At 36.0% G+C, this 16,172-nt stretch overlaps 1 protein-coding gene across 1 annotated transcript in view; it reads left to right on the top strand.

Annotated features, from left to right (window-relative positions):
• The window catches only part of HSD17B11 (hydroxysteroid 17-beta dehydrogenase 11), a 33,623-nt gene extending 25,977 nt beyond the window's left edge, over positions 1–7,646 (top strand). The window contains exons 6-7 of the mRNA XM_020988324.1: positions 496–612; positions 6,561–7,646. Of these exons, the coding sequence (XP_020843983.1) occupies positions 496–612; positions 6,561–6,651 (208 nt within the window). The 3' untranslated portion in view covers positions 6,652–7,646. The remainder of the gene's footprint in view (positions 1–495; positions 613–6,560) is intronic.
• Positions 7,647–16,172: the final 8,526 nt, after the last annotated feature.

The raw sequence follows: 16,172 nt of genomic DNA, 5'->3' as shown, positions 1-16,172 counted from the left end.
AACAGGAAAAGTTTTTCAAATAGTGCAAGATGAAAGCCCTGGGACAGAAAGGTGAATGTACTCGTCAGTGATAATAAGACATATATGTGTATGTATATATGCATGTATGTGCATATGTACACATACACATATGTTGTGTGTAAATATACATGTGTGTGATAAGACATATATGTATTTTGTGTATGTATATCTATATATATAGATATAGCTATACACACACACACACAAACACAGACATTATCTTGGAATAATACAGCGAAAGTTGTACTAAAGTTATAAAATAACTTCTCTTGTTATGCAGAATTAATAGTTCTAAAAAATTAAATCAAGTAAAATCCCAATGTATAGTAAATGTTTAACTTCTGTCGTTATTTCTATAGCATAAAAGACATCTTTGGTTATATTGGTAATTATTTTTATTATATTTGTCACCAAGTTAAGCCTAAAGTCTTAGTGAAATACTACTAGTTTTTAAAGATTTCCTTTTAATTTCAGGCTTTTACGTACACTGGAGCCAGAGGATGTGGTAGACAAGCTTATGAAGGGCATACTGACTGAACAAAAAATGATTTTTGTTCCATCTTCCCTAAGTTTTGTAACAGTGCTGGAAAGGTAAGCATCTTTTATACCTGCATGAGCATTAGAAATGAAAACTTAGATGTTTATGTCAGATTTAAAATTAAATGTTTAGATAAAGTCTTATTTGTTTACACTAGAATTAAATTACTAAAAATTAAAAGGCTTAATAATGAACTTAATTTTCAAAAGTATACTTATGTTACCCGTGAACTAGGGCCCTCCAAAAGCTCTGAGCATATTTGAATCTGCTACTGAAGGCTGACCCCAAAGGAGTCAATATCTTTGTTTGGCTCATCAACCCAACCAGGTTCTCCATGGAATGACTCCTGTCTTGATTGCCCCAGTTATGAGTAAGGCTGACAGCTTTTATTTGCTCTATCACCGAAATAGCTAAGATTTGAAGGATTCATTCAGCCCGCAAACAAATATAGAAATATGAAGCTATCAAATAATCCATTAAAATACTTAAGAGTGCCCCCAAAACACTTAGTAAGGCTGCTGACCAAATACTCCTCATTCACCTCATACTTTCACCATCTGAGCAACTCACAGAGTAGGCAGCATATACTACTGGTCCCTTGTGGCATTGCTTTAGTCTTCTACCTATAGGGTGATCTATGATGACCTCTTCTCTGAAAAAGCTGTTAAGGAAATCTCCCTCCCATAGGCCTGGGCTGAGGTTAGGGGAGCAATTTAAAAATTCAGGAACTTTTGGTGTCTTGGGAACTCACAAATGCAGTTTTTACCCACAAGGTCAAGACTCTAGGCTCAGAAGAATTCCATCATAAGTAGTGAACTATAAACAAATGTGATTGCATTCTCCATCATCTTTCAGCCGTAATTGAGAAGGTTCTAGAAGACTGTAGGTAGGAAAATTTAATCCCAATTTTCAAAAAGGGAGTGGGAGGGGAACAACATAGACGACTGAGGTTGCTGTGGATTCCTGGAAAAATTATATAATTTTTTAGCATATAGAAAAAGGAGATGTGATCAATAGAGGGCAATTTGGGCTCATTAAGAAAAGTAATGGCAAATCAGCCTTATTTCCATCTTAGAGAGTAAAATGACCATCTGGTACAAAAGTCCAAAATGATGCCATATGAAAATTGGTTAAAGGAATTAGCCTAAAGAAGAGGAAATAGTCACAGGATTTATGGTTATAGGGGGTCTTAGAGGTCAGAGGAGCATAATTTAGAATTAGAAGGAGGTCTTAGAGATCATCTGTTCCAATATTCTCACTTTGTGGAGAAGGAAACTGAGATTCAGAGAGACAGAGTAACTTGATTTTAAAACCAACCCTCCAAGTTCCTAATCCAGAGCTCTTTTATTATTATTATTATTATTATTATTATTATTATTATTATTATTATTATATTATTATTACTATTATCATCATCATCATCATCATCATCATTATTATTATATATTATAATATATACATTATAACATACATATAAATATAATATACATTATCACCAACTTTAAGTAATAAAGGGATTGGACCTATTTTGTTAAGCTCCAGAGGGCAGAACTAGGGTCAGTGAGTAGAAATAACAAAGAGACAGATTTCAACTCAGTATAAAAATTTTCTAGCAATTAAAGCTGTTGGAGGACCAGCCAAGATGGCAAAGTGAAAGAAAGCAGTATAGCTCAGTCTATCCACCCCTGGGCTTCTACATAACTCAACTCCTGACCACAGCACAACTCAGCCCTGTAACCTCAGCCCCTCTGATCCAGATCACAGGAGGAGGAGGGTCCTCAGCTGAACTCAGCCATCAGGGTGAAGAAAAGGGCCTCAGAAACCTAGAGGAGAGGGGACCTCTGACAGCAGCTAGGGAAAGAAAATGTTCCCTCACAACTCTGTCCAATGTCTAGAAGAGAGGGGACCTCAGACTCCAGACAAAGGAAGGGCCCTCCACTCAGGGAAAGGAAATGGTCTTGATGAAGTTACTCAGATCCAGAAAGGATCTGCTATTCCCAGGTAACATGATCTCAGCACCAAAAAAGAATAAAAATATATGAACAAAGTATTATAATGTCCACGATGCCCTAAGACACAAACCCAGAAGAGAATAATTCCAAAACACCTATAAGCAAAGCCTCAAAGAAAAACAAAGATTAACTGGAATTCCTAGAAGAAATTAAATTATGCAAGAGTTAAATTTTTTTTTAAAACATTTATCGTGAGAGCAGTAGAGGAAAGAAATATAAAACAAATGAGAGCTATGGCAGAGAAACTTAGAAAGAGAAGTAATAGCTTAACACAAGAGGTTACCCAACTGACTCCTTAGAAATTAGAATGGATCCAAGGTCATGACTCTAGAAGATGAGAAGAAATATTAAAGCAAAGTCACAATATTGAAAAAAATAGAAGAAAATATAAGGTATCTCACATCATAAACAACTGACTAATAAGACAGATTGAGGAGAGATAACTTACTAATTGCACTACCTGAAAGCCATGGCAAAAAAAAAAAAGCCTGGATATCATATTTCATGAAATTAAAAAAAAAAATTGCCCAGATATATTACAACCAGAGGGTTCCAGAAGGCCAAGGATTTAGGTCAAGAATAACTTAGCTCACAAAACTGAGTAAAATGCTGCAAGGAAGTGAAAAACGGATCTTCACTGAAATAGAGTATTTCCAAGCATTTCCAAGGGAAAGAATAGAGTTGAATAAAAAACACAAGTCCAGAGAAACATAAAAACATAACTACAATGAACATTCAGGAGAGACTTTACATCCTGATGGAGGTGGGGATAATACAAAAGTCCCTTTAGAAACCTAATGTCATGAGTGGTCAGAGGGAGTCATATGAGACAGAGGGCCTGGGAGTAGTTTTGTTATGTTTTGATGATGTCTAAAGAAGAAAGGAAAGGAGGGGAGAAAGGCCACGCTAGGGAAAGGGAAAAGAGGAAATATGGGGAACTTTTATTTAAGATACATAGGTAGCAGTCTATACAAACAGGGAAGAGGTGGAGGGAATATTGCATGAACCACGCACTTCCATCTCCAAAGAGTATAGAAGACACACACATAAGAGTTAGGTGTGGAAGTACTTTAAACTCAACATGGAATGAGAGAATAAGAAAAGGGAAAGGGGAGACTAAGAGGAAGGATAATTCAGGAAGAGATTAGTAATAAGCAAAATAACCCTAAGGTTTTGGGTTTGGTTTTTTTTGGAGGGAAGGTTAAATGGAAAGAAAGAAAGGATAATAAAGAAGGGGTGGGAAACAAAGAGGAAATAGTATGAGAATAAGATGGAGAGAAATACACAACTAGAAATCATAACTGTGAGTTTGAATGAGATTAACTCTCAAATAAAGCATAAAGTTAGGAAAATATATTGGAAAGCAAAATCCAACAATATGTTGCTTAGAAGAAATGCTTGAATCATAAAGACTAACACATAGTTAAAATAAGATGTTGTAGCAAAATCTATTATGCCTTAACTAGGCTCAAAAAACCCAGGGTAGCAAGCATGATTTCAGATAAGGCGACAGCAAAAATAGACTTAATTAAAAGAGGCAAATGGGTATTCAACATTTTGCTGAAAAGTACCATGGACAATGAACTAATTTTAATACTTAACATATATACATTAATGGAATAATATCTAAGTACTTAAAGGAAAAGCTAAGTGAATTATGGATAGAAATAGGAAAACTGTAATAGTAGAGAACTTTAATATACCTCTACCAGAAATGGAAAAATATGCTACAGTAATCATCAAAAAATTTTGACATTGATTATAAAAATACACCAGTCAGGGGAACAGATTAGGTATACAATGTACAGAAACAAAGGAACATATTAACATGATGTTTGATAAACCCCAAAATTCCAGTGAGTGGTTAAGAACTCACTATTCGACAAAAACTGTTGTGGAAACTGGACAGCAGTATGGCAGAAATTAGATTTAGATCATTACTTCACACCACATACTAAGATAAACTCCAAATGGTTATATGACCCAGACATAAAAAGTAACATCATAAACAAATTAGAAGAAAAAAGAAATTATTTTCTATGAAGAGGGAGAAAATCCGTGGCCAAAAAAGTGATAGAGAGGATCATAGGAGAGAAAATGGACAATATTGATTACATAAAATTTTAAAGGTTTCTGTCAAATCCAGTACAGTTAAGATTAGAAAGAAAACAATTAACTAGAAAAAAATTTTGCGTTGTTTCTCTGATAAAGGTTTCATTTCCCAAATATAAAGGAAACTGATTCAGAAAGAACAAGAGCCATTCTCTAAATGATAAACAGTTGAAAGTTGGCAGCTCTCATGGGAAGACATCTAAGCTTTCTATAGCTATGTGCAAAAATGTAAATCACTAATTAAATTAAAATGATTTTATTTATTTATTAGTGATTGCAAATTAAAGCAGCTCAGTTGTTCTTCCCTACACCCATCAAATAATCAAAACTGACAGAAGAAGAAAATAACAAAGGTTGGAGGAACTGCAGGGAAAGCAGGCAGATTGATGCACTCACTGTTGAAGGAATGAATAATCGTCCAGCCATTCTGGAGAGCATTTTGAAACTAGGACCCAAAGTTATAAAAAAAACTGTGCATGCCCTTTGGCTCAATGATTCCACTACTAGGTCTGTACTGCAAAGAGATCGATGAAAGAGGAAAAGCACCCAAGCATACAAAAAACACTTATAGCAGCTTTTTTGTGGTGCCAAAGAACAGAAACATAAGAGGCATGCCCATCACTTGGGGAATGACTGAATATATTATGGTATATCACTATAAAGAAATATCTTTATGCTATAAGAAATGAAAAAAGAGAGTTTCAGAGAAATCTGGGAAGACTTGTATGAAGTGGAAAGGTTCAAGATAAGGATGTCTTGTCAGAGGTATTACAAAAGAAATGTATGCCTTAGCTAGGGTGTAGGACTAGTTGACCTTGGAGATCATTACCACCTCCAAGTCTATGATTTCATGAACTAAGTGCAGTATAATCAAAACCTCTTCATACCCCATATGATATTGAACTGATTGATCTACCTGTTTGACTTCTTTGTGAACAAATAAACAACCAGGTACTAATATGCATTCATGGGGGCAGCTTGGTGGCACAGTGGATAGAGCACTGACCCTGAAGTCAGGAGGACCTGAGTTCAAATCCAGCGTCAGACCAAACACTTGACACTTACTAGCTGTGTGACCCTGGGCAAATCACTTAACCCCAATTGCCTAAAAATAAATTAAAAAATAAAAAAAATATGCATTCATATTTAGCAGTGCCACTTATTTGATCACTTTCTGATGTGTTTAAGTATGAATTTCTTTTCAAGATTGGTGGCCTTATGCTTACTGTGTTCAGGGTCTAGTGTTCTGCTTTAAAGAAATTAAATGTATTCAAGAAGAGGCAGCATGACATAGTGAACAGTTCTCACCTTGGAGACAGGAAGACCTGAATTCAAGGGCTGCCTGGTACATCCTGTCTCTGCAGCTGTGGGCAAGTCATTTGACCTCTCAGTGTCTCAAGCAACTCTCTTAGACTGTCAATTGCAGAATAGGTGCTAATATATGGTGGTAGAGGGGATTACTTCACTGGGAGTTCCCGTAACCAATGAATCATCAGTCCAAAAGAAATTAAATGTGTTGCATAATCTCTTAAGAGGGAAAAGATAAATCTGTATTTCATAGAAAATACAACTTATTAAACTTCAAATTATCCCTCTCCCACCATTAATACATGTAGTTTTAAAACCTGGAGACCTAAGCTTCTCCCTTATTGTCCTAACGAGCAGTTCAGCATCCCTTTGATGAATACAGACTTCAGTTGTCTGGTTCAGAGGATGTGCTGAAAGCTCAGCTTCTTGATCTTACACAGTATGGAGACTTAAACATGAAGGAATCTTTGAAATGTAACTAAACATAAGGACAGTTGTTATGCAGATACTGCCTAGAAGACCTCCAATACTAATTTCTTAAATTCTTTCATGCATTGCCTTTCTTTTAGAATACTTCCAGAACGTTTCCAGAATGCCATGAAACACATCATCAATATTAAGTTTGATGCAGTGATTGGATTAAAAAACAAAGCACAATAAATGCCTTGGAGCATTTCCTTCATGAAGATCATTACCTCACGTCATATACTAAGATATACTTCCTTCCTGAAGAGCAGTTGCTATTTGATGTAATTCAGATGCAGCTTATCCGAGACTTGAAGATTTGAGGGTTTCTATTTTTTCTGATTCTGTTTCTTTAACAACAAATTTTTCCTGAACCACACTAATTTTCTCTTGCCCCCTGACAGTCATATCCAATGATGGGATAATGCTCTCATTTTTGTACCTTGGCGTCACAAACTATTCCACCTCTAGAATGGTTCACAACCTCTTCTGACATGCAATGATAGCTCTTCAAAGCTCACACTTAAATTTTTATACTTCAGTTACATGTAAGTTTTTTAACAGTTCAACATTCTAGAAGAGATGACTCCTCCTTTTTTCTATGACATCATTCAAAACTTTTTTTTTTAACCCAAACCTGTGATATCAATAGTATAGGGAAGTCTTAGTCAGGAAAGTTTCTGTATCCATGCAGATCTGCAACTGTACTTCAATTTAAAGTCTTCAAGAGTTTCCTGGAACACTGAAAGGCTAGCCAAGTCACCAAGGCAATATGTGTCAGAGGTTGGGCTTGAACCCAGATCTTAATGTGTCTCTAATCAAAAAATGGAATTATGTCATTATCTGAGTGAAGGTGACTGTAGGGGCATTTGGAGACAGAACTTCCTTTGGAATAACAAATGGGGATTTGTTGTTTTTTTCCTGAAATATAACTTTTTTTTTTACAAAGAGGTTTAAAATATGGGAGTGTTAAGAGGAAATGACTGGGGCAAAAACAAAAGGCAATAATAAAACTTTTTTTAAAAAAGAGGGAAATATCCTCTATTCTAATACCAAGTTTTTGGTCTCAAGTATGAAACTAAGGAAATTATAGATGTATTGTTGAAATGGAAATATCTCAACGATAAACTTTTGGACTTGAGGCAAGGAACATACTTATGAATAATGATAATAAAGAAATTAAATCTAAATCTTTGGTATCTATATTTTCTTCAGTGTTTCCATGTTCCAGGATAGAGTCTGACTCAAAATAATCTATTTTTCTTAGAAATTGTAAAGAAAAAATTTCAAGATTAAAGAAACTCCCTAGATAGGAAATTACATTTAGAAGAGAAAGCAATGCAATAGTACCACTACAAGTGAAACAAGACAAATTAGGTAGGTTTCTGTGTAAAGAAACCACTTGCAAAAGTATGCCAAACGTATATAACCACACCAACAAAATGGATGTGAGGATTTACATTAGCCTTCAGAGATCTAAAATTGGCATGACCCAAGAGAGCTCACCTACCTCTCTTGAAAATTGATACCTGCCATTTAAGGAAGCTATCAGGAGAGAGAAGACCATCGTCACTCAGATTTTAAGGCTGGGGACTTAGTGTCTGGTCTTATTTTATGTCAGTTAGCAAACAGTTATTAAGTGTTTACTGGGTGCCACGCACTGCGTTATGCATTGGAGATACCAAAAGAAAGCAAAAACAGCCCCTTTCCTCAAGGAGTTTTTATTTTGTCATTTGTCCAGTGAAGTCCTAATGCATCTACTACTTTTGCATCAACTAATCTTAACAGAAGTAGTTGAAGATTTTGGTTACAATCCTGGATTTTGTTTGAAGATATGGGAAGTGCAGAATAATAGCATTAGTTTCAACTCTTTATTAAGCTCAATAGAATTGAGAATCAATAGGATATACAGGAAATGTCAAGTTTCACAAGTATATTTAACATGCTATACTTTCACTAACAGCTGGATATGTTTTCCCGACATATTCCAGAGAATGACCAAATTCTCCCTGTCTTGCCCACCAGAACCCTATCATATCTATAGATCTAGATCTAGATCTATGTGTGCATGTATATGTATGTATCTTGTGTGTGTGTGTATGTATGTATGTATGTATGTATGTATATATAGATATACACACACACACATATATATGTATATATATAGATATATACACACACACATATATATGTATATATATAGATATACACACACACACACATATATATATATGTATATATATAGATACACACACACACACACACACACACATATATATATGTAACATTTAGGCTATGTTTTCCATTCACTGTTTTCACTAAAAATCTGCAATCCCTCCTGTATGCATTCCAAAGGCATCTTTGTGTGTGAATATTATGAGTTATATCCTAACTTATCCCAGTCATTCTCTGACAAGAAATTACACATTTAGGTAGAATGCTAAGTAGAATGTAGTACCCTCAGAAAATGTAGAGATCACCACTTCTCCCATGGTTCTTCATCATTACTAGATGAATAGCATCTTGTTACTTTTATTGCAATCAGCCAATAGCTTTGCACCCACTCCTGTGCTTGTCAGTGGTCCAGGCTGAACACCACAGTCTCCAAACACTGTGGCTGACTTCTTTTCCCTTAGACCTCCCACCTAGACCATAGGATGACAGATTTAGATGTGGAAGAGAAGTTGGGGACCATCAAGTTCATCCCCTTGATTTTATAGATAAAGAAACTGAGTCACAAAGCAGTTAAGTGGTGCCCTAATTCAGTTAGAAAGTGTCTGGTGCAGAATTTGATCTTCTGACTTGCATCTTCAGCTGCTTGCTAGACATCTAGAAATGGATGTCCCATGGACTTTCTACACATATGTCCAAAGCTGAACTCATTCTCTTTCCCCCCACATCCTCCAGTCTTCCAATTTTCCCTCTTTACTTTCAAGTGCTCACATTTATCCAGGCTCATAACCTAGGTATCGTCCTCCACTCCTCACTCTCTCATACCCCACCCCCATATCCAATCAGTTGTCAAATCTTATCATTTCTACTTCATAACATCTCTCATTTATGCCCCTTTCTCTCCTCTGACACTGCAACCATGCTAGTTCAGGCCCTCATCACTTCACACCTACACTATTGCAATAATAGCCTGCTTGGTGGTCTCCTTGCGTCATGTCTCCCCACTCCAATTCATCTGTAAAGTTCATCTTCCTAAAGTGATCTGACCATATCACCACTTTATTTAATCAACTCCAGGGACTCCCTTTTACCTCTGGGATCAAATGTAAAATCCTAAGTTTGGCTTTAAAAGCCCTACATGACCTGGCCCCTTCTACCTTTCCACTATTCCTAGACTTCATTGCACTCCATGTACTCTGCAATACAATGACCATGGTCTCCTTCCTGTTCTTTGGACAAGTCGCTTCCATCTTCTGACTGAGCATTTTCATGGACTCTCCTCCATGCCTGGAACACTCTCCATCTCTGCCTCCCAACTCTCCTGGACTCCTTCAAGTTCCAGCTAAAACCCCACCTTCTATAGGAAGCCTTTCCCCAATCCCCTTTAATTGTTGTGTCTTCCCTTTTGATTATCTCTAATATATCTTGCATTTAGTTTGTTTGTACACAGTTGTTTGTGTGTTAGCTCTCTCATTGGATTGTGAGCTCCTTGAGGGGAGGGACAGATTTTTGCCTTTCTTTTTATCTCTTAGTGCTTAGCACACTAACTTGCACATAGTAGGTACTCAATAAATGCTAGTTGACACTGTTATTCAGTATGCTCCTGGAAACATTACCTTTAGCAATAAGAGAAGAAAAAGAAATTGAAGGAATTAGAATAGGCAAAGAAGAAACAAAGCTATCACTCTTTACAGATGATATGATGGTATATGTAGAGAATCAAGCAAAAAAATTACTTGAAATAACAAACAAATTTAGCAAAGTTGCAGAACATAAAATACACCCACATAAATCATCAGCATTTCTATATATTGCTAACAAAGCCCATCAGCAAGAGAGAGAAAGAGAAATTCCATTTGAACTTTCTGTAGACATTATAAAATACTTGGAAGTCTACTTGCCAAAACAAAACCAGGAACTATATGAACACAATTACAAAACATTTTTCACACAAATAAAGCCAGATCTAAATAATTGGAAAAATATCAGTTGCTCACGGGTAGGCCCAGATAATATGATAAAAATGACAATTCTACCCAAATTAATTTACTTATTCAGTGCCATACCAATCAAACTGCCAAAAAATTATTTTATAGAGCTAGAAAAAACAATAACAAAATTCATCTGGAAGAACAAAAGGTCCAGAATATCAAGGGAACTAATGAAAAGAAATGCAAGGGAAGGTAACCTAGCTGTACCAGATCTTAAATTGTATTATAAAGCAGCAATCATCAAAACTACTTGGTACTGGCTAAGAAATAGACTAGTGGACCAGTGGAATAAGTTAGGTATACAAGACACAACAGTCAATGACTATAGTAATCTACTATTTGATGAATCCAAAGACTCCAGCTTCTGGGATAAGAACTCAGTATTTAACAAACACTGCTGGGAAAACTGGAAAATAGTATGGCAGAAACAAGGCATAAACCAATATCTTATACCCTATACCAAGATAAAGTCAAAATGGGTACATGATTTAGATACGAAGACTAGCAAACTAGGAGAGCAAGGAATAGTTTGCCTATCAGCTCTATGGAGAAGAGAAGAATTTATGAACAAATTAGAGACAGAGAACATTATGAGATGCAAAATGGATGACTTTGATTACATTAGATGAAAAAGGTTTTGCACAAACAAAGCCAATGCAACCAAGATTAGAAGGGAAGCAGAAAACAATTTTTACAGTCAGTGTCTCTGAGAAAGGCCTCATTTCTAAAGTATATAGAGAACTGAGTCAAATTTATAAGAATACAAGTCTTTCCCAATTGACAAATGGTTAAAGGATATGAACAGACAGTTTTCAGAGGAAGAAATTAAAGCTATCCATAGTCATATGAAAAAATACTCTAAATCACTATTGATTAGAGAAATGCAAGTCAAAACAACTCTGAGGTGCCACAGAGTGGTACCTATCAGAATGTAGCTAAGTGTAGAAACATTCAGCTGTTCTGACTCTCATCTATTCATGTTCTAATCTAGCTTTTTTCACTGGTTAGTGATTGTTATATGTAGCATTCTATTGATACTCAATTTGGAGAAGAGGTTTTCAACCTGGACAGAACCACCTATCAAACAAAAAGAGCGAGACAGCAATGCACATGTTTTAGATGGTTTGAAGGGGCTTCTTTTCCAGTTCACTTAGGCACTAATACTTCGGGCTTTACAAGTCCACGTATATTTCTTGTCAATCAGCTTAGCTGACATCACAGAATGTTTATGTAATAGAATGGCTACATTTTGCCACCTGCACTGTCATACCCATTGAGGAAGATGCCATCATTATTCTAATTATACATGTGATGTGATTGAATTCAATAAATGTTTATTGGGCATTTAAAAATGCTCCTATCAGATTGGCTAACGTGACAAAACAGGAAAATGATACATGTTGGTGAAGATGTGGCAAAATTGGGACCCTTATGCATTGTTGGTGGAGCTGTGAACTGATCCAGCCATTGTGGAGAGCAATTTGGAACTATGCCCAAAGGGCTATAAAAATGTGCATACCCTTTAACTCAGCAATACCACTTCTAGATCTGTATCCCAAAGAGATCATAAAAATGGAAAAAAGACCTACATGTACAAAAATATTTATAGTAGCTCTTTTTGTGGTGGCAAAGAATTGGAAATTGAGAGGATGCCCATCAAGTGGGGAATGGCTGAGCAAGTTGTGGTATATCAATGTAATGGAATACTTTTGTGCTATAAGAAATGATGAACAGGCTGACTTCAGAAAAACCTGGAAAGACTCATATGAACTGATGCTGAGTGAAATGAGCAGAACCAGGAGAACATTGCACACAGTAACAGATACTTTGTGCAATGACTGACTTTGATAGACTTAACTCTTCTCAGCAATGCAAGGATCTAAGACAACTCCAAAAGACTCATGATGGAAAATGCTATCCAACTCCAGAAAAAGAACCATGGAGTCTGAATGCAGATGGAAGCATACTATTTGCCTTCCTTTTCATATGTTGTTTTGTTTTATTTCTTCTTTCTCGTGGTTCCTCCCATTAGTTCTAATTCTTCTATAGATCATGACTAATGTGAAAATATGCTTAATAAGAATGTATAAGTAGGTCCTATATCAGATTACATGCCATCTTGGGGAGGGAGGAGGAGGAGGAGAAAAATTAAAACTCAAAATTTTATGGAAGTGGGGAAAAGGACCCACATGTACAAAAATATTCATAGCAGCTCTTTTTGTGGTGGCAAAGAATTGGAAATTGAGAGGATGCCCATCAAGTGGGGAATGGCTGAGCAAGTTGTGGTATATCAATGTAATGGAATACTTTTGTGCTATAAGAAATGATGAACAGGCTGACTTCACAAAACCCTGGAAAGACTTGTATGGTCTGATGCTGAGTGAAGTGAGCAGAACCAAGAGAACATTGTACACAATAACAGCTACATTGTGCAATGACTAATATTGATAAACTTAACCCTTCCCAGCAATACAAGGATCTAAATCATCTCCAGAGCCTCATGATGGAAAATGCTATCCACATCCAAAGAAAGAACTATGGAAGTTGAATTGCTATTTTTTTCTCTTCTGTTGAGTTTTGTTTCCTCTTTCTGATGGCTCCTCCTATTGGTTTTAATTTTTACTTACAACATCACTAATGTGAAAATATGTTTAATAGGAATGTAAATGTATAGCCTATATCAGATTGTGTACCATCTTGGGGAGGGTGGTGGGGAGGAAGGGGGAGAAAAATTTTAAACTCAAAAGCATATGGGAGTGATTATTGCTAAATCAAAATAAATTAACAAAAAATTTTTTAAAATCTTATGGAAGTGAATATTGAAAACTAAAAATAAATATATTTTTTAAAAACTGCTAGTTGACTCTACCCACTAATGGCTGCCCCAAAATCCTATCTGGTTTTGATCACATAAGTCAGAAGTATCAAACTTGTGGACCACATATGGCTGCAAAACTCAGGTTTAAAATGTAACTGGAAAGTGCTTAACAAAATAAACAAAAATACAATACAACATAGATAATGTTAATTTGTGATTTTCTAAGTCAGCATGCTACCTACAGGATCAGTTTTCTATTTTAGTTTGATGCCACTGACATAAATCATTGTCTAGATTTAAAAGTCTCCCTTCTTGGTCTTTATCACTTCACATCACATTTTTTCATGTTCTTGCTTTAGCTACCAGCTATCCAAAGACAACCAGAAGCAGAAATGATTTTTTCAAATGCTACAGGATTTACTCTACTGATTATATTCTCTCTGGTGGACATTCTAAACTTTCAGCTTCACTTCCATATGATAGAGGCCTGCCTCCCTATATGTCACATATCATTTTCACCCTTTCAATGGGTATTATCATAGTTCACACTCATGTGGTCATGGGAAAAGGCATCTGCATTAGTCTTCACGGGTCAACAGTGTAAGCTAAACTCATATTTGACTCATGCTGTTACCCATCTCTAGCAGACATTATCCAACAGCACTGGTCAAAACACGACAGTGGGTTATTATCTTTTCATACTTGAAATTGGCTCTATTTAACACAGTTTTTTAACTTCTTGGTTACTATCCTCTTCAAAGCCAAGAACTTTAACTTGTATACACAATAACAGGTCTCACTTCCTGTAACACTGCTCGAAATCCTGTGAGGTTAGTATCAGGGTGTTACAAAAGGAGCTTGCTTGTACTATATCTGCATAAGCTAACACAGGTGAATATGTGAGGCAACTGACCTTGTCCTAGAAGCCTGTTCATATTTGTCTTCCCAGTGATCTCCAAATAGTGTTGCAAGGGTCAGGCCAGACTGTCCTTTCTCACTTTTTTGGTTTTGATCCTTCTCCACCAAATATCTACAAGTGAAAACATTAGAGGCTCAGTAATGATGGCTTAGTTCTTCACAAAATTTTTATAGTGGTCACCAAATCTGAGAAGAATCTGACTCTGAAAGTCTTTGTACTTGGCCAACTGACAAGCATGACAAGTTGACAAGTGTTTCTATCCTTTCTAGTACAGTGTTCATTCCATATTGAGAAACTATATGACCCAGACATCATCATCATCATCATCATCATAACTAACACTTAACTAGCAACTACTATGTGCCAGGCCCTGTGTTTACATTATGTTACAAAATAATTCACAATTATTATTTCATTTGATCCTCTGGATTAATTCTCAATTTCTTCTAGTCCTCAAAAAGTAGAGCCAACAAAGACTTAGTGCCAGGAAGATCTAGGTTCAAACTCCACCTTTAATACCTATAAGCTTTGTGATCATGGGCATGAGGCTCACTTCTCTAAGCCTCCGTTTCCTCCTCTTTTATCTTTGTTTTGGCTCAGCAATGGGGTTAAGTGACTTACCCAAGGTCACACAGCTAATAAGTGCTATGTGTCTGAGACTGCATTTGAACTCAGGTCCTCCTGAATCCGGGGCTGGTGCTCTATACACTGCGCCACCTATGTGCCCCTCCTCCTCTTTAAAATGACGATAACAATACCTACCTTACAATGCTGCTGTGAGAGTCACATGTTGAAACTATGTGTAGAGTTTTGCAAGCTTTAAAGCATTATGTAAACATCAATATTTTTAAACAAAATTTTCTTTCCTCAACAATGTATAAATTCAAATGATACTCAATGAGACACTAATAAAATGAATTCTGAGCAAGGTTAATTATGTTGACGTAAATAAATCAAAACAAACTTTCTCCCTTTTAGAATTTAAGTGTGTGTTAAGGAGATATAAACCAAAATGAATAGCCACTAAGTTAATGAAGATTGTCTACAGAATGAGAATAAAGTCTGAAGCTCTGTAGATTTATGAGAACAGTCTCTATTTAATAGGTGCCCTGCTTTCTGCTCTTGAATTTCAAATGTTCACAGATCTCCACCTTATCACTAAAGAGTTATAAATTGTATTGTTCATATTTTCAGTAAGGCTCCAGACTTCCCCCATTACTGAGCTTTATACTCCCTACTGCATAAATCAATTGTTTTAGAACTTATAATTTAAGTAAATAAGTAAGCAGATAGTTGCTGCTTATGAACTACATGGTCAATTCCTCTACATGGTGAGATGTGAATTTTGAAAACATGTCTTGGAAATAACCATCAGCTAGCCAAATAATTGAGCTTCATTTGTCAAACTCTTAAATTGAAGCCCCTAAGCTTTTTTCTCTTAGAAATTTCTTTGAAGGCCTATTTCCATATTCTTTTTTTCTCTCAGGCGAATGTTCATTTTTCTGGGAAAAAAAAGCCAATTCCATTAACTTATGTAGTATTTATAGAATCACCCTGGATCTAATAATTCTCTAATTATACCAGGCACTTTAGAATAGTTCTGCAAGGACTTAAATGGAGAGACATGAGAGGATTCTCCCAACCCACCCTTCTGTGGAGGTGCCCCAGGGATGGCCCACTGCATGTGTTTTTCGACTCTTTCAGTGTATTGATCAATGGTGCTAGCTATTTTTCCTCCCTAAAAAAATATTTGTCCTATGAGATAGGGATAACTTTGGCAATGTAAGAAACTATCAATAAAAACTTATTTTTTAAA

The sequence above is a fragment of the Phascolarctos cinereus genome, unplaced genomic scaffold (assembly GCF_003287225.1).
Source record: "Phascolarctos cinereus isolate Bilbo 61053 unplaced genomic scaffold, phaCin_HiC Scaffold_9;HRSCAF=440, whole genome shotgun sequence".
Lineage (NCBI taxonomy): Eukaryota > Metazoa > Chordata > Mammalia > Diprotodontia > Phascolarctidae > Phascolarctos > Phascolarctos cinereus.
This window is presented reverse-complemented; position numbering and strand designations above follow the sequence as displayed.